At 41.7% G+C, this 19092-nt stretch overlaps 1 protein-coding gene across 1 annotated transcript in view; it reads left to right on the top strand.

Annotated features, from left to right (window-relative positions):
* The first annotated feature begins 2999 nt into the window (after positions 1 to 2999).
* Positions 3000 to 19092, top strand: part of LOC139546861 (transient receptor potential cation channel subfamily M member 4-like) — a 69696-nt gene continuing 53603 nt past the window's right edge. Inside the window, exons 1-3 of the mRNA XM_071355793.1 lie at positions 3000 to 3330; positions 12426 to 12487; positions 12713 to 12890. Coding sequence (XP_071211894.1) covers positions 3259 to 3330; positions 12426 to 12487; positions 12713 to 12890 — 312 coding nt within the window. The 5' untranslated portion in view covers positions 3000 to 3258. The remainder of the gene's footprint in view (positions 3331 to 12425; positions 12488 to 12712; positions 12891 to 19092) is intronic.

Below are 19092 nucleotides of genomic sequence, written 5' to 3'. Positions count from 1 at the left end.
ATTCTCTGGTCTGATGAAACCAAGATTGAACTCTTTGGCCTGAATGCTAAGTGTCACGTCTGGAGGAAACCTGGCACCATCCCTACGGTGAAGCATGGTGGTGGCAGCATCATGCTGTGGGGATGCTTTTCAGTTGGAGGGACTTGGAGACTAGTGAGAATCGAGGGAAAGATGAACGGAGAAAACTACAGAGAGATCCTTGATGAAAAACTGCTCCAGAGCGCTCAGGACCTCAGACTGGGGCGAAGCTTCACCTTCCAACAGGACAACAACCCTAAGCACACAGCTAAGACAACGCAGGAGTGGCTTTGGGACAAGTCTCTGAATGTCCTTGAGTGGCCAAGCCAGAGCCCAGACTTAAACCCGAACGAACATCTCTGGAGAGACCTGTGCAGCGACGCTCCCCATCCAACCTGAGAGAGCATGAGAGGATCTGCAGAGAAGAATGGGAGAAACTCCCCAAATATCAAATCAAATCAAATGTATTTATATAGCTCTTCGTACATCAGCTGATATCTCAAAGTGCAGTACAGAAACCCAGCCTAAAACCCCAAACAGCAAGCAATGCAGGTGTAGAAGCACGGTGGCTAGGAAAAACTCCCTAGAAAGGCCAAAACCTAGGAAGAAACCCAGAGAGGAACCAGGCTATGAGGGGTGGCCAGTCCTCTTCTGGCTGTGCCGGGTGGAGATTATAACAGAACATGGCCAAGATGTTCAAATGTTCATAAATGACCAGCATGGTCAAATAATAATAATCACAGTGAACAGGTCAGGGTTCCATAGCCGCAGGCAGAACAGTTGAAACTGGAGCAGCAGCACGGCCAGGTGGACTGGGGACAACAAGGAGTCATCATGCCAGGTAGTGTGAGGCATGGTCCTAGGGCTCAGGTCCTCCGAGAGCGAGAAAGAAAGAGAGAATTAGAGAGAATACTTAAATTCACACAGGACACCGGATGATACAGGTGTGCAAAGCTTGTAGCGTCATACCCAAGAAGACTCAAGGCTGTAAGGTGCTTCAACAAAGTACAGAGTAAAGGGTCTGAATACTTACGTAAATGTGATATTTAAAAACATTTTTTTTTATACATTTGCAAACATTTCTAAAAACCTATTTTTGCTTTGTCATTATAGGGTTTTGTGTGTAGATGAATGAGGAGAAAACATATTTAATCCATTTTAGAATAAGGCTGTAAGGTAACAACACTTGGAAAAAGTCAAGGGGTCTGAATACATCCCGAATGCACTGTATATTTCCTTAAACATCCTATGTTGTGCGCTTGTTCTTTTACCAGGTAGAGCAGGAAAGTCTACCAATGCCAGGCCCATCTTTTTGTGAGAAATTACACTGGTCACTCAAAACATTTATTTAGTATTTATGAAGTATAAATAGCTGCAAAAAGACTTTACTAATGATTAGTAAATGGTTAATTGATGTGGGCTCAATGATTAATAAATGGTGACCACACAATTTATAAATGGTTTATTTCAGACCTTTAAAATAAAGTGTTCTCCTGATTTCTTCTATTGAATTACATGTACCTAATATTTAAACACTTATCTAAAGTGGGCAGGGGGGAACACATGAAATACACCAATTTGAAATATCTAGTTAGGCTGTTATAATGTATTATATGAGCCAATGGCATTTATTCAGTGATTTTTCTCATTTGTCTAATATGTGTTTATTCATTCCCAACTACTTTAACACTTTGAGTAACACTTTAAGGGTCCGTAATAAACCATTTACCGAAAAACGAGAGTTCCTTAATATTTGGGCTTCCAGAATTCCAGCTCCTTAATGTTTGGGCTGCCAGACTTCAAGTTCCTTAATGTTTTGGCTGCCAGACTTCCAGTTCCTTAATGTTTTGGCTGCTAGACTTCCAGTTCCTTAATGTTTTGGCTGTATCTCTCTCCCCCTCTCTTTTCTTTTCTTTCATCTAATATACAACCTTCAGTGTTTGTCAAAGAACGATGTCGGGACTAGTTCATGTGGATGCGGATAGATTTCCAGCGTTGTGTGCTTCGTTTGACAGTGCCTTGCGTTTATGTGTATATTTCTGCCAAGTCGTGACAGGCCTTTCAACAAATGAAATAAGCGGAAGTTAGGTGGGACATTCCAGCCTTCAGTGCTGTGACTATGTAATGTAATCCGACACCAGAGTCACTTGCTACTCCAGCTCATAAACTCACTCGCTGGGCTCAAGAGACAGATTCAGAAGCGAATAAACTGATCAAACAATTAAAACACACCGACAGTCCACGAATTGATCGTGGACTGTCGGTGCTTTTGTTAAAAGCACAGTATAAATGTGTAGAAGATGGCCATTGCCTTACCTATGTGTTATAAAAGCCAATCGAACGAGTCGTTAGGCTATATTGCAAGTAGCCTAGTGTCCAAATGTTCCTCCGAATGCACCTTCCATAATTAGCCTACTATAGTAGGTATGAAATATATGTCATACAATATACAGCAAAAATATTAGGCCTAACTGGCAGTACATGATCTGTGTTTGTGTGCGTGACTGTGTTTTTCTGTTTTTTTTCCAGAGCAAATTATCTGTAATTTCTCACAGACACACTCGGACCAGCAGAACCAGAACCTTTAGCAAAAAATTATTAATTTCCCACATTTAGCATTGACGGCCTCAAGAGCTCTTTTTTGGTTTCTCTAACTTTTTCGCCACCACCCTTCCGTTTTTCTGTTTTGACTATCAGAGTCAGAGCGGGTCCCACTCTCTTTGATGATGCGCGTTTGCGTTTGAATGAGAATTTGCGCCCTGATTGAACAGTAACACCACAAACAATGTTAAACATGCTAGTGCAAAGGTTTCATTCGTTCACGATTGTTGGTCCAAAGATGGGGAAACACTGATACTGCGATGTAATTGAATGCACTCGAGATGCACCGGACATTCTTTCCTGCCCTCCCTTCCCAAACATCCCTTTGGAATCCTCCCATTTCTACACCGTGCCTGCAACATACCTGTCGTGGGCTCGGCTATACTATACTACACAGAGCAACTGTACATCGCGCTCTGTAAACATCTTGAGGTTGCTCGGTGAGACTGGTTGTGGGCGGAGCGCAGCTCGAGTTGACCATTCCGAATAGTTTTACATCGCTGTGTCCACCCCATACAGAACCAGTGCACTTCCAGCGGTCAACTTCAAACTATTTGTTTTTGGGTTTCGGACCTATTCGAACATTTGTTTTATTCCCTTGCCAGAGAAGCGGCGAGAGGGAGGGGTATAGAGTGCATAATGAAGGATACGGATAAACGGCATGAAGGAGGCGGAAGGAGAACGGGAACAGAAAAATCTGAGAAAGATCAGGTTTGGTTTACTATTATAAACTGAGCAATTTCGAACATTAAATAAACTTTGGGTATACGCATGGCAAAATCGTGCGTAAATTACGCTACAATATGTTATGCACCATGTGATTCTGTTTATTTGTTAAATGTTTCGCTGAATGCAACAAGTATAGCGTTAACAGATTTATCATATAATAAATAAAACGTTTATTCCAAAATATACATTTTACTCGGATGTAATTTAGGGGTCAAATTGCAGTACTCCGGGAGTTTGACCCAAGTGGGATTACGCAGATATATGTAAAAAATTGACGCCCGTCAATTGTCAAAACAGACACGCAAAACATCCTATACTGCCCTAGCAAGCAAAACAGCAGTAGATGCACATTTAGTCAAACATTAGTTATTTAAATTTGTATACATCAAATACATGCTTTATAATGTGGACACATAACCTGCCTCCATTGTGTTGTGTTATGGAGAAAATGGGAGTCATGTTTGCAGTAACTGCAAAAGGTTACAGTGAACCCAAAAATGCCAGTAACTGCCTTCTACCTTGGTTTCACTGAGCGTTGGGCTGCAGTGTCTACTGTTTACCTTGGTATTATTTATTGTTCTTTGCTGATACAAGTATCGAACTACATGACACTGACAGCCACATGCAAATAAATATATGAAAACAAGTTTGTGTAAACAAATAAAATCGTCATGGAAACGTATTCCAGTGGGTGTACCAAGCAAGAAGGCAGTAACTGCAGTCTAGGGTCAAAGGTCATGTCTAATCTCATAGTAAGACAACAGATAACCACATCTCCAATGATATGCCTACAATAAAAAAACGTTGAAGTACTTTTTCTCAGTTTCACTCTATGAGCAGTTACTGGTCTTTTGCTTGGTAGGGTAGTGTGCCTTAACTCTTCAACCAGAGGTAAATTGCAGTAAATAGTCTGTGACCACGTCACCTCAATGGGAGTTCAGACTTGTGGTTGTCATTTAAATATAATTCCCTCAATCGCTTCAACCAATGACTGAAATTCAGTAGTCTAGAAGTGCTTACAAGCACCACTAAACTTTTTGTAACTTAATCTTGATTGTACAGTTCCACCAAACCTGTTGTAACCTAATCTTGATATAGCCTACATTCGTCTATGCCAGTAGCTTTACATTCATTGCCAAAAATCTACCGACTCAGGGCTATAGCGTAAGGCCATTGTGTTTGGCAAATAAATAAAAAAAATCTGCACAACTGTAAATTGATCATAAATGGCACAGAATTCCTGTGGTGACGTGGATACAAGAATAACTTCATTTTCAACCTTTGTGACAATTACTTATTGACAATGACTATTCAGCAGGAGTTTGGGGTGCTAAGAGGTATCTCAAAAATGAACATGTCAATAACAGAGCCGTATGTTATCTTTTACACTGAACAAAAATATAAATGCAACATGTAAAGTGTTGGTCACATGTTTCATGAGCTTAAATAAAAGATCACCGTCATTTTCCATATGCACAAAAACCTTATTTCTCTCACATGTTGTGCACAAATGTTTACATCCCTGTTAGTGAGCATTTCTCTTTTGCCAAGATAATCCATCCACCTGACAGGTGTGACATATCAAGAAGCTGATTAAACAGCATGATCATTACACAGTTGCACCTTGTGTTGGGGACAATAAAATGCCACTTTGAGGACAATAAAATGCCACTGTTTTGTCAAACAGCACAATGTCATCGATGTCTCAAGTTTTGAGCGTGCAATTGGAATGCTGACTGCAGGAATGTCCACCAGAGCTGTTGCCAGATAATTGAATGTAAATTTCTCTACCATAAGCCAATTTGGCAGTATGTTCAACCGGCCTCACAACCGCAGACCATGTCTAACCACACGAGCCCAGAACCTCCACATCCGGCTTCTTCACCTGCAGGATCATCTGAGACCAGCCACTCAGACAGCTGATGAAACTGTGGGTTTGCACAACTGAAGAATTTCAGAAACGGACTCAGGGAAGCTCATCTGCTTGTTCGTTGTCCTCACCAAAGTCTTGACTTGACTGCAGTTTGGCGTGGTAACTGACAGGCAAATGCCCACCTTCGAGGGCCACTGGCATGCTGGAGAAGTGTGCTCTTCACGGATGAATACCGGTTTCAACTGTACTGGGCAGATGGCAGTGTAGGCGAGCGGTTTGCTTATGTCAACATTGTGAACAAAGTGCCCCATGGGGGGGTTATGGTATGGGCAGGCATAAGCTACGGACAACAAACACAATTGTATTTTATCAATGGCAATTTGAATGCATTGAGATCCTGAGGCCCATTGTCATGCCATTCATCTGCTGCCATCACCTCATGTTTCAGTATGATAATGCAGGCCCCATGTCACAAGGATTTGTACACAATTCCTGGAAGCTGAAAATGTCCCAGTTCTTCCGTGGCTTGCACACTCACCAGACATGTCACCCATTGAACATGTTTGGGATGCTCTGGATCGACGTGTACAACAGCCTGTTCCAGTTTCCACCAATATCCAACAACTTCGCACAGCCATTGAAGAGGAGTGGGACAACATTCCACAGGCCACAATCAGCAGCCTGACGTGAAGGAGAAGTGTTGCGTTGCATGAAGCAAATGGTGATCAAAACAGATACTGACTGGTTTTCTGATCCACGCCCCTACTGGGAATACAGATGCATATCTGCATTCCCAGTCATGTGAAATCCATAGATTAGGGCCTAATGAATTCATTTCAATTGACTGATTTCCTTATATGAACTGTATCTCGGTCAAATCTTTGAAATTGTTGCACGTTGCACATTTTTGTTCAGTGTAAGTATACACAAGTTTGCACCTATACTTGCAATAACTGGGGACATGGGCTGGGAACCCTGTGAGGTGAGATGGAAGGTGTGTATGGTGAGACTTTGGAATAGACTGTTGGATATGCCAATTGCCAGAATAGCCAGCTGGGATCTACATAGGGGGAGCATGGGCACCTGAAATGTCTGACCTTTTCCAACAGTTGGACTGTGAACAGTTGTATGAAAACCAAATTAAGAGAGACACAGATGCTGTTTAAAAAAACAACTAATGATGCAATACGGAAAGAAATGGGTGGATTAATCATAAACCCAAATTGAGAACCTTTTGTTTCATTCAGGTTGCATTTGTGTGTGAGCGATATTATGTACAACCACCTAAAAGCAAGAGATTGCTATGTGCACAGGTAAGATCAGGGATATTGCTCCTGCGTATTGAAACAGGTAAGATCAGGGATATTGCTCCTGCGTATTGAAACAGGTAAGATCAGGGATATTGCTCCTGCATATTGAAACAGGTCGGTGTAATTGTGAAATGGAAGAGGAAAGACTATGTAACTTTTGTGACCTCAAAGAAATAGAGAATGAAATAGATTTGAGCATCTATTGCCCTTTCTACCACGATATACCCATGTCCTTATTCCTGAAAGCCCACCAGATATACTCTGGCATTGTGTGGTGAGTGATGAGTAGAAACTGAAAAGTTATTCTGTCTATTTCCGTTTGTGGAAATTTTTAGATAAAGCCTGTAATAAAATAAATAAAAAGTGCAACCTATAATTAAATTATAAAAATAATTAGCTCATATAAAGCAAATGGCAGGTATTTATATAGATTGTGGGCCTGTCTCACACTTAAATCTTCCCGTTGTGATAGATTGGGTTTAAACGCCTTCCATTTCATTTTTTCTGTATTTATTTATCCGGATTTAATTGGATAATTTTTTACTGCCGTAGGGCTATAATTATTGCTCGGATAACCTTATTTACTATTATGTATTGATATCTTTTTCACTCTTTATGCGGTGCGCACTGCACAGAAAATCGGAAGAATTATCGCTGTGAATCATTGAAATGTCTGTGAATCAAAATAAAATGTCCATTCATTCACTTACAGACCATAAATGTAGGTTATGAGTAACAGTTGACCCATACATTCTGTCTGTATGCAGCCTCTCACAAACTAAACTTGTGAAGATAAGACATGATAGCCCACATGCTGGTATATATGGTACTATGCATGAAAGTCATTGATCCCCAAAAAAATAAACAAAGGAGAGACAAGCAATTGAAGGCTGGACATCTTCAAGAGAGCAAATAAAGAGACACTAACCAGGTTTCCATTCAACCATTTCATCCGGGTGAATTGCTGTACCTGACGCATTAAAAAAAGTAATGACCGGGTTGATGGAAACAGGAAATGTAGGGACAATTTCATAAATGTCAACAGACAATTTGTTTGTTTGACATGGTGGGATCTTTTTGTATGGGTAAAATGTATTATGTGCGAAATGGCGGTAGAAAACGCCTTTTATGCGCCAATATTGATTTAATAAGCATCATATTGAAGTTAACTTGGAGTCACGCGATGATATGTTGTGTGGTCCTCCCACTATGACTTGGGAAAGCATGTACAGTGCGCACCGCATAGAGTGAAAAAGATATCAATACATAATAGTAAATAAGGTTATCCGAGCAATAATTATAACCCTAGGGCAGTAAAAAATTATCCAATTAAATCCGGATAAATAAATACAGAAAAAATTAAATGGAAGGCGTTTAAACCCAATCTAGCACAAAGGGAAGATTTAAGTGTGAGACAGGCCCACAATCTATATAATTACCTGCCATTTGCTTTATAGGAGCTAATTATTTTTTATAATTTAATTATAAGTTGCACTTTTTATTTTTTTTATTAGGCTACAGACGAAATAAGTTATGAACTTGGCAAAAGTACACGGTGATGAGTTTGATGCTCCATTCCAATAAATATTGACGATCTTATTCTGGTGACATAATGATTCATGTGTGGCTGTTGTTTGTTATCAAATGTGTTTTATTCAGTCATTAGCAATCCCTCGAGGTGGAGGATAAATTTTTTTCACAGTTTTTTTTTAGGTGGTTTGCTTGTTGTGGGTCCTGCTGTGGCTGAGCAGGACAATCCTGGAGCCACAGACCCGTCTACAGACGCTGCAAGTGAGGTTAGAGGGAAGTGTCGTTTTTCATTGGCCAGAGTTGTGCGGATGTCCTCATAGTCTAATGTAGCTTGGTGTGTAAATTGTTGTCATGTGGCTCTGTTAAGTGTAGAGTTCAAAGTTTGTTGTGTTTATTTTTTGAGGTTGGTTTTAATGGATGTCTGTACCTTATTTATTTTGTCCCCTTGCGTTCACCCCTGCCAGATGCCAGTACAGCAGTTGTTTGGGCAGTGTCCTGTCCATCGGAGTTGATTTGGGATTCTATGCTTGAGATGTTGGCCTAGGTCAGGACGCAGGTCCGTCGATCCTCCCTCCTGATGTTCAGTATTTTCCTCAAGAACAGTTGCTGCCGACGCTCCAGTTTTTGAATGTGCCTTTTGTATGTCACCCACGTCTCACAGCCATAGAGAGGGTTGGGATTATGACAGCCATGTACACTATGAGTTTCGTGTTGGTTCTGAGGTTGTGGTTTTTGGACGCGTGATTTGTCCGTTTTCCAAAGGCTGTGCTGGCGCAGCATTTCCTGATCTGTATTACTTCCTCAATGGTGACTCGTTGTGAGAGGTGACTGCCAAGGTAAGCAAAGTGTTCCACGTTGTCAAGTGGTTCACTTCCAACGTGAGTTACTATCAGATTTGGTGGTTGTCCTTGGGCAGGTTGGTGGAGCACCTTTTTGTTTTCTGTAAGTTCAGGCTCAGTCCCAGACTCTTGTATGCTTCGGAGATGCTTTTGAGGGCAGTTTAGGGGGTCTGCTTTGGAGCGAGCGATAATTGCCCAGTTGTCTGCATATTGGAGGTCCTTGACTGTGGTAGTTCTCACTTTGATTTTGGTGGTCCTCACACATTTTGCTGTCTTAAAATGTCATCTAAAAGGGGATTACATTTGAAAAAAATCCTACATCTGTTGTGGAAGAGAAAATGCAAATTTCCTGCAATTCTACGCTTTTGCTGTTTTATAGGACTCCATTGGGCACAGACTTCAATTCAACGTCTATTCCAAGTTGGTTCAATGTTGAAACAATGGTGATTCAACCAGTGTGTGTCCAGTGGGCCATCTCATGCTTTTGTTCACATTTTGTCATAAGGCTGAGAAAAAATGGTCCAGTTTTACAGCAAATTTCCTGCAATTTTTCTATCATATGCTATCTGGGGCCCCATTAATTCTTAAATGGAAGAAGTTTGTAACCACCAAGACTCTTCCTAGAGCTGGCCGCCCGGCCAAACTGAGCAATCAGAGGAGAAGGGCCTTGGTCAGGGTGGTGACCAAGAACCCGATGGTCACTCTAACAGAGCTTCAGAGTTCCTCTGTTGAGATGGGAGAACCTTCCAGAAGGACAACCATCTCTGCAGCACTCCACCAATCAAGCCTTTATGGTAGAATGGCCAGACGGAAGACATTCCTCAGTAAAAGGCCCGTTTGGAGTTTGCCAAAAGGACTCTCAGACCATGAGAAACAAGATTCTCTGGTCTGATGAAGCCAAGATTGAACTCTTTGGCCTGAAATTTTGGGGGAAATTCTAAAGAAGAGAGAGACTGTAGATTAGCAAAAATGGAGCAGTTAACCATGCACTGCAACAGTGCATAGTTAAGGCCCAACGAACATAGTTGGCTCTTAGCTTTTATAGAAAAAGTACAAAAACAAGTTTTTTTACAGCTGACTTCCTGCAGATAGTAAACTCATGGGATGTCTCACATGCTACTGTTGCACCTAAACGGATCTTAGCTATACGCCCAGTCTTCTGACTAAGTCACACAAAGACAAGTTTATATCAGATTAGAAAAAGCACTAGCATATAACAAGAGACTATTCTTTAAGCAGTTAAACACTGGATAGCATGACTAATTATATAATTTTCCACAACAATGCCAAGCGTCACGTCTGGAAGAAACCTGCAGCATCATGCGGTGGAGATGTTTTTCAGCGGCAGGGACTGGGAAACTAGTCAGGATCGAGGTAAAGATGAACGGTGCTAAGTACAGAGAGATCCTTGATATAACCCTGCTCCAGAGCACTCAGGACCTCAGACTGGGGTGAAGGTTCACCTTCCAACAGGACAACGACCCCTAAGCACACAGCCAAGGCAACGCATAAGTGGCTTCAGGACAAGTCTCTGAATGTCCTTGCGTGGTCCAGCCAGATCCCAGACTCGAACCCGATCGAACATCTCTGGAGAGACCTGAAAATACCTTTGCAGCAACGCTCCCCATCCAACCTGACAGAGCTTGAGAGGACCTGCAGAGAAGAATGGGAGAAGCTCCCCAAATACAGGTGTGCCAAGCTTGTAGCGTCATACCCAAGCATACTCAAGGCTTTAATTGCTGCCAAAGGTACTGAGTAAATGGTCTGAATACTTATGTAAATGTGATATCAGTTTTTTATTGTTAATACATTTGCGAAAATGTATTTTTTTTGTTGCTTTGTCATAATGGTGTATTATGTGTAGATTGATGAGGGGGGAAAAACAATTGTGGAAAAAGGCAAGGGGTCTGAATACTTTCCGAATGGACTGTAAATAGCGAATGGAGGACGCTTTCCCGTGGTTAATTTCGTGCCAGCCAGGTAGGCTATACTCCTGTTGTAAAGATAAGCAATGTGCTTAATAGTAAAGAGAAGCAATGTGCTTAATATTAAGAAAGTTGAGTAATATATGATGTAGGTATAGTGTATAAAGAGCTGATGGGATTCTCCTCTTTTTAATAGAGGCCATCACACTTTTTTCTCACACAGTTGCATCGCCTATAGAAATGTTGTGCAACATGAGCTCATGGGCTCTCATGAAGTGTTTGATTTTCAAGTTTGGTAGGCTACTAATGACCATCAGCAGAATCAGAGCTTGGAGAAGCCTAATTAATTACGGTGACTAAACGGTCACATGGTATTTGACTGCCTTCATGACTCGTGACCGCCGGTGTGGTGGTAATACGGTCACTGTAACAGCCCTAGCTGTGATAGGAGAAAACCGAGGAAGGATCAACAATATTGTAGTTACTCCACCATACTAACCTAATTGACAGAGTGAAAATAAGGAAGCCTGTACATAATACAAATATTCTAAAACATCCTGTTTGCAACCAGGCACTAAAGAAATACAGCAAAAAATGTGGCAAAGTAATTAACTTTTTGTCCTCAATACAAAGTGTTATGTTTTGGGGAAATCCAATACAACGCATTACTGAGTACCACTCTCAATATTTTCGAGCATAGTGGTGGCTGCATCATGTTTTATGGGTATGCTTGTAATCGTTAAGGACAGGGGAGTTTTTCAGGATAAGAAATAAATGGAATGGAGCTAAGCACAGGCAAAATCCTAGAGGAAGACCTGGTTCAGTCTGCTTTCCACCTGACACTGGGAGATGAATTAACCTTGCAGGAGGACAATAACCTGAGAAAAAAGGGGAAATTAGAAAAAAAGAAGGAACCCGCACACTGCTCTTGATAGTATCCCTGCTCTTTAATAAGCTTTATGTATCGGCCTCAAAGCTCTGACGAAGGCCGATACGTAAAGCTTATTAAAGAGCAGGGTTCCTTCTTTTTTCAAATTTTACTCAACTGTTACCATGCACCTGCAAAAAAGATAGCTCAGATGTGCGAGTTCCTTTTGAATTTAGCAGGACAATAACCTAAAATACAAGGCCAAATCTACACTGGAGCTGCTTACCAAGAAGATGGTGAATGTTCCTGAGTGGCCGAGTTACAGTTTTGACTTAAATCTGCTTGAAAATCTATGGCAACAACCAATTTCACAGAGCTTGAAGAATTTTGAAAAGAAGAATGGGCAAATGTTGCACAATCCAGGTGTGGAACGCTCAGGGGGTTGAATACTTATCTAAGATATATTTGTTTTATTTTTCCTATTTGTTTTTACAAATGTAAGAATTTTTCTTACACTTTAACATTACAGAGTATTTTGTTAGAGATCATTGAAAAACAAGAATACCCTTTTTTTCTGAGAGTCACAACGTGTATGTTGACTTGGCTATTTACTAATTGCTACCAAATCACCCTGTTTCACGTACAATTCAACATCTGTAGGCTGTAGCCTGTTAAATAACGTTAGAGAGTTCAGTAAGAGTATCTTATAGTGACAATCTCTTTCCCTTACAGAGCTGGATCCCCAAGATCATCAAAATGAGAGTTTGCACCACGTTCGTAGAGGACTTATCAAGGTACAGCCTCTCTCTGGGTCACTGAGTGGTCCATCTGTCTGACACAATACAGTTACAATATACTGTAGTTACAACACAGTTACCCGATGCAAAATGTATCTAGTCCATGCAAAACAAATGATGTCAGTGTGTGTGTGTCTATGTGTTATCTGTTGACTGTTAATGGCTGGTTGTGTGTGTGTGTGTGTCTGTGTGTATTCATGTGTATGTCTTTCTCCCTGTCAGCAATGGGGTATTGTGTCAGTGTGGTGGTGTGCGGGAGACACACGGCTCCATCGCTACAGGAGACTTTTTCGGGGCGGCCATCGTCAGCCAGTGGGACAGCTCTCAGCACTCCTCAGAGTACCCCACCGACGCCTTCGGAGAGTTGGAGTTCGCAGGGGCCGGCAGGAGACACAGCCATGTGGGTAACACACACTCACACACATGTATGCGCATGCACATATCAACACATGTGCATACACACACGCACACACATCTCTGTCAGTATTTTGGCATTAATTAGGTAGCTGGCTTAGTGCCCGGTGTCTTGTAAAAAAGCTCACAGAGTAAAATAACTCACAATCGATTATTATTGTGAGCATTTTTAAGATTATGATTGGTAGTGATTGTGACATCAAAGTTTGAAAAGCTCACAGCTTGAGAATTCTCAGTGGTCAATTGCTTGTGTTACTGCTTCATTTCTGTTTCCGGGTTATCAGTGTTTCTCAGGTGGATAACGTCAGTGCCTGATTGAAGTTGACACTGTAAACGTGAATAAATAAGCAATGATCACCTAAAAAATATATTATTGTCATGACGTGGCCCTTTTTGGGTATAGCTAGTCGCTTCCCCCTCTCTCTCTCTCTCTCTCCTACACCCAGGATCTGTTATCTCAGGTCGTAAATTCCTGGAGGAGACTATCTCGCCCTGGCCATGTAGAAAGAGACACATAGAGAGAACAAAGGATTTCACATGGCAAACTCCTAAATCCCCAAAATAGGGATTTGATACAAAATGCCCACTTGTGAGGAGCTAGGAATGGTCCATGGACACTTAAGGGACGGGTATGACGAGTGTGTTTCATTTGGTGACCTCATAGAGGACAGGAAACACACATGACTATATCTCTGAATATGTACATTTCTCAATTATGGGGTTTGCATCTAATTCTTGTATAAAATGAATGAGTAAAAATGTTACTATTTATGAAATGATGTAATATGATGTTAAACCTTTAATGTGAAAGAATTGTAGAGTTTAACTAAGTCATTGGCCCGCCCCCGTGAGCACAGACATGATCTGGCGTCATGGAACAGTCCTTTTCTACTGTTACAAATAAAATCCCCTCATGAAGAAATCCTCTTCAGACCACATGTACCTTGATGGACAGCGAGTGGGCACAGGTTGAGTTTAGACCACAAAACCTCAGTATAAGCTAAGGTTGTAATGGTTGTTGAATTCCTAACCATACCACGTGGAGCATTGGCTACACGGATGGAAATGGTTCAACTCTGAGACTATCGATCCCGACAGAATAAGAGCAAATCTTAGATACTAATTACTAGTTTGCAGCTAGAAATTATGTCAACCTGGGATGCGAAGACCGACAACCGCCGTTCTATTCTATGAGAACATTTCTGAATGGTACTCTGAAGTATCCATCCTAACCACGAAAGACTTCAGTGAAGCAGAGAGAGACGTTCGGATGAACTTTCCAACAGAAGGATTGACAATTCCAACAGAGATCACGACGACACACTGGGTCGTAAATATATATTGACTGAAATTATTCCCGAATGAGTGAGCGTTCATGTGCAAAGGATTAGCATTTCAATTAATATAATTATCAACTGTGTAGTGACTCTTTTTGTCTTTCCCGCCCTTCTCAGTCCACACCCACTTCCCTTTATCCACCAAGCCATCATATCGACTTAGCCCACTAGGGAACCTCCCCTATCATTTTCTTGTAACCATATCTACTGTGTTGTTTGTTTATGCATTTTTGTGATTATTTAGTTAGTTAGTAAATAAATGATTAAGACAATTGATGTATGGATGATTCATAGTAAAGGCTGGGTTCGTGCAGATAACCAACAATTTGCGACGTTTGGAATGAGACTAACGTGAGGTGAAGAATAATTCATTAATTAGAAGACTGATTAAAATATCTGAAGAGTTATATTAGGAAAATTATAACTTTGTATTCTGAAGATTTTCCTTTGTGCCCCGACTTCCTAGTTAATTACATTTACATGATTAGTTTAATCACGTAATAATAATTACAGAGAATTGATTTGATAAAATAGCAGTCTTCACTTTAATGCCAAAGACACGACATATTATGACGCCCCGTGCGAGGAATCTAAGATAGAATTGGACTTTGCTGTTGAATTATATATATCAATTGTGCAAACAGACTGTTGCATGCAAATAGAGAATGATATTGGTTGTGTGTATTTCCATTTGAACAAGCTAAGGAGAGTGCCTCCGGTCGTGTGTCGATAGTTAGGGTAATGAGTTGTAAATTCCAGATTTAGTCCGTTAGGCCAAACGGTACAATTTCTGTCTAATTTCTAGAGCAAGGGCATAGAGCCAGTAAGGTTATAAATAAGATAGATCTCTTCGGTGACTGAGCCGTCCGCCTACCGCGCTAAGCCAGTGTGGTTAGGCCACAGGCGTATCTGTATTTATGTACCGTGTCGCTCCGGTCAACATAATGCAAGCATAGTATGCCGAATGGGTTAATGTGAGACGTCATTTGTAAACCTCCCTTTCCATGGTGAAGGGGACCCTATTTTGTGCTTGGAAGTGAGATTTATTTTACAAAGTAGGATTAGCTTGCCCGAGATGCTAAGCTAACAAAGGGAAACAGTATTTTATTTTTCCTGTGTCCCGTTGAAATACTTCTGCCTTGCGCGACGGAAGTCCCGCCCTTTGTACGTCCGTTTGATTTCAGCTTTCTGCGATCACTGGTGGTGAAGAATTGGCAGTACATCTCTTGAAAAAGAATGGACCCTAACGTGGATCACGTTATGATATCCAGCCATTCGCAATTAACTGGATATCGATGTCTCATTCAATTTAACTAACAAGTGATATTGCCAGATTTACCTTTCAAGTGGATCCTTTAAATAATATCCAAATTGATTGGTTTTCTACAATGTGACAATTTAAACGTTTCACATTAACCTAGATCAACAAGGTTCAGGATAATTTAAAGTTTAATTCCCAAATAGCCTATACAGGTTTGATTTATCATTAAAATAGATCAATCAGTAAAATCTGCTTTTGCAAAGCACATTTAGTAAACCCCAGTACTGACGGAAGTCCCGCGTCCGTCTTAGTGAACCTCAAACCATAAATGGATTGATCTCTGACCTCAGCAGCGATACCAACCCTAATGGAAAAACAGCAGAAATTACGAACAAGCTCTCCAAAATCAAACATCGGATGCAGGCCTCGTAAAGGTTCTCTCCAGTCTAGATTGGCATCGGTCCAATACCGCATTGCACAGCTGAATCACGAGCAGGTAACGGTAGACATAAAGGTGCAGGTGGAGAGAACTGGGAAACCAATGACAAATGCAGAAAAGGGAAAAATTCTGCTAGCAATGGAACTGCGTTTGAAAACTGAACAATTAAATGCAATTGCAAAAACCTATGACGATGAACAAGCATAAACTCTTTAACAAAATTGTCTTCCACAGGATTCAAAATCATATGCTATAGGAACAACTCGATTTAGCCAAAACGAAATACCATGATGTCCAGGGCAAACTAGATAAGTCTGACGAGTTATCTTCAAACAGGCGCGCTCAACTTGATAACATGCATGTAGTTTTGTTGAACGCTACTCAAAGTAACACGGTTCTACGCCAAATGCTGCAGACCAAAGTCGATCAGTTAATGAACACAATAACTAAGTTGGATGACAAATCAGCAGAACTCATTTAAGTTGCCGACCAAATGAATGATGAGAGAACTCAGGTGATGAAGATGGAAATATTGATTTCTTAGCAAGCTGAGGAAATCTCATCACTGAATCTCTCGCTCCGTACTCAAGACCTCTATCTGCAAACCATGACAGATAAGTTTGAGACCAAAAGGAGCAAATGCGACACTCACGTGTCCAAAATCAGTACTCTAAGTGCTCAAGTGGACTCTGCAATGCAGCAGAATAGCACCCTAAGGTACAATCTGGTGGAATTCCAGAACGATCACGCGCTACACTGTAAATACCCATCCAAGCAACCAGAGCCCTGTACTCAAAGGAGTAAAGACGATAGGTTTCAGACTGTCCCTCAGTCTTCTCCTCTTGGCCATTCAACACTGAGTAATATGGTGCCTCTTGGACAACAAAGCCAAAGCTTGGCTTCTCCTCTTTGCCTTTCGGCCCCAATTTCCCCACAGGATGAAACCAACCCTCTCCGCCCGCTTGGCACGGAATATCTTGACAAACTCGTCAAGAATTTCCCCACCTTTGACCCCGTTCCAGGTGAGCCAAGCGATACTGAGACGTTCCTAGCTGACATAGAGGACGCATTGGATGGCTACCCGAACGCTACGGGTTCTGACAGGGTTTACCTGTTGAAGCAAATGTCGAATAGACATGTGAAGAGGTTAATTTGTCTACAACAGCAACATGTGCTAAATGACTATGCTAAACTTGCCACAGCTTTGAAATGAGAATTCAGTGGTTCTGCGACTCGCAAACACGATAGCTCACTGGCTAACACCGTCAAACAAGCTTGGAACGAACACCCACAAGCATAGACTTCGTTCAGCTTACTTTGGCCTACTCACTGAAACAGGAATGGAAGAGCTGTTACCATTCAAACAAATATTTCTGTCGAACATGTGTCCCACCTCAATTACCTACTTGAGCCCTGCAGCCCACGTTGGCTTGCGTATCTTACAGCTCATAGAGCTTGCAAGCACAGCTTTTGAGGCATTCAAAGTTCACAACGCTAAGAGCCCCGACCACTCGGTTTTGAAGTTTGACCAGGAGCACTCACTCCAGTTAGAGGGTGCATTATCAGGTATTGGAGCGTTGAGAGATGACGCACAACAACGGTTTCTACCACAAAACCACGATTCCAATGACCTCCGCGGTCTAAATAACTGTAAAGTATGTCGCCATCAAAATGACTACCGCTACAATCGACCTGTTCGCTACATTCCTGCACCCAACCCACACAAAGTGTCAGAGCACAAGGGTAACAAAGGGTTGAAGGATGATCAAAATGTAGACCAATGTTCTCCAGAAGTTCCACTACGTGAGGAACTAAAGCGTGAACATTTTGAGAAAAAGGTAAAAGATAAGTCACAAGGACTAGACAGGTAATTACCGGACATCAGGTCCACAGGAATTAACACCCATAGCAAGGACGTTAAAATTCAAATTTCTCCCGCTCTCACTCGAGACCCTATCCAGGGCCCACTTGATCAAGAAACAAGCCCATGGGCTTTGTCTATAGACTCTGATACAAAGGTTGCGAAGAAAAAGGTTAAACGCTTCATTAAAGCCAACCCCAATCAAAATCTGCTTCCACCTTGAACAGAAATGGCACATCACATCATTGCGAACGACCACTCCACTTTGTGGAGAATATGTCCACTAAACACGAATCTAAACGCCCATACCTGGAAACAGTCCTGGAGGATTGCTTAACTTGTCATGCGCTATGATCTCAAAAGGGCTTGTGAAACAGTATTTAATTTAATACGTTCTTTGGGACCCCCCAGTCATTTCTGTTCAATTCCAACAGAAGTACGACTGAGGTATAGTCAGTGACATCTCAGGTGAAATGTACAGAACATTGCAAGTGCAAATGTAATGAATAGAGTTATTACAATTTCCTTATTCTACTTGGCAGATAATTATATCTGTTCTAGACAAAACATGTATATCCCCCTGGACATCCCTCTTCAAGCAATTGATTAGTTGAATCAGGTGTGATAGGACAAAGATATGCAACAGCTAGGGCTGCCTTAATCGAAATTCACGTCATCGGCACCCGGGGAACATTGGGTTAAATGCCTTGCTCAGGGGCAGAACGACAGGTTTTTTACCTTGTCAGCTCGGGGATTCGGTTACTGGCCCAACGCTCCTACCCATCAGGCTAGGAAAAGGGGGGGGGGGGTGTTGTTAATGTTTTGTTCGCACAGTGTATAATGGCAATATGAAGGAATATAAGTTTGGCAGTGCTGATAAAGATTGGAGAGGGTCGATTCCCATTGCTACCCTATCGGCAAGCAACAGGGACTTGAATTTGATGCATACTGCTGATGGGAGCTAGTGGAGAGTGGGAAGGAGTTTTACACAGTCTGGTAGGGGGACACAATATAGTTGTTAACCACGGTCGAGGTCTTGGAGCAGGCAAGCCTTTCCAGGGAGGAAGAGCAGATTATCTTGCTTGAGGTGTTAGGTTAACATCCAATCTGCTAGACATGCAGAGTTAAGTGTCTTTTCATCTAGAGGGAGAGGACAGAGAGATAACCATTACGCCTCGATCAGACCGACAGCGTCATTGCGTTTTGGTACACCAGAAGAACATTCATTTAGAACGGAACGCTGCGTTTGCCTTGCAGCATTGCGTTGCAGAGGCAGTTGCATTGCGTTCT

Source organism: Salvelinus alpinus, chromosome 1 (assembly GCF_045679555.1).
Source record: "Salvelinus alpinus chromosome 1, SLU_Salpinus.1, whole genome shotgun sequence".
NCBI lineage: Eukaryota > Metazoa > Chordata > Actinopteri > Salmoniformes > Salmonidae > Salvelinus > Salvelinus alpinus.
This window is presented reverse-complemented; position numbering and strand designations above follow the sequence as displayed.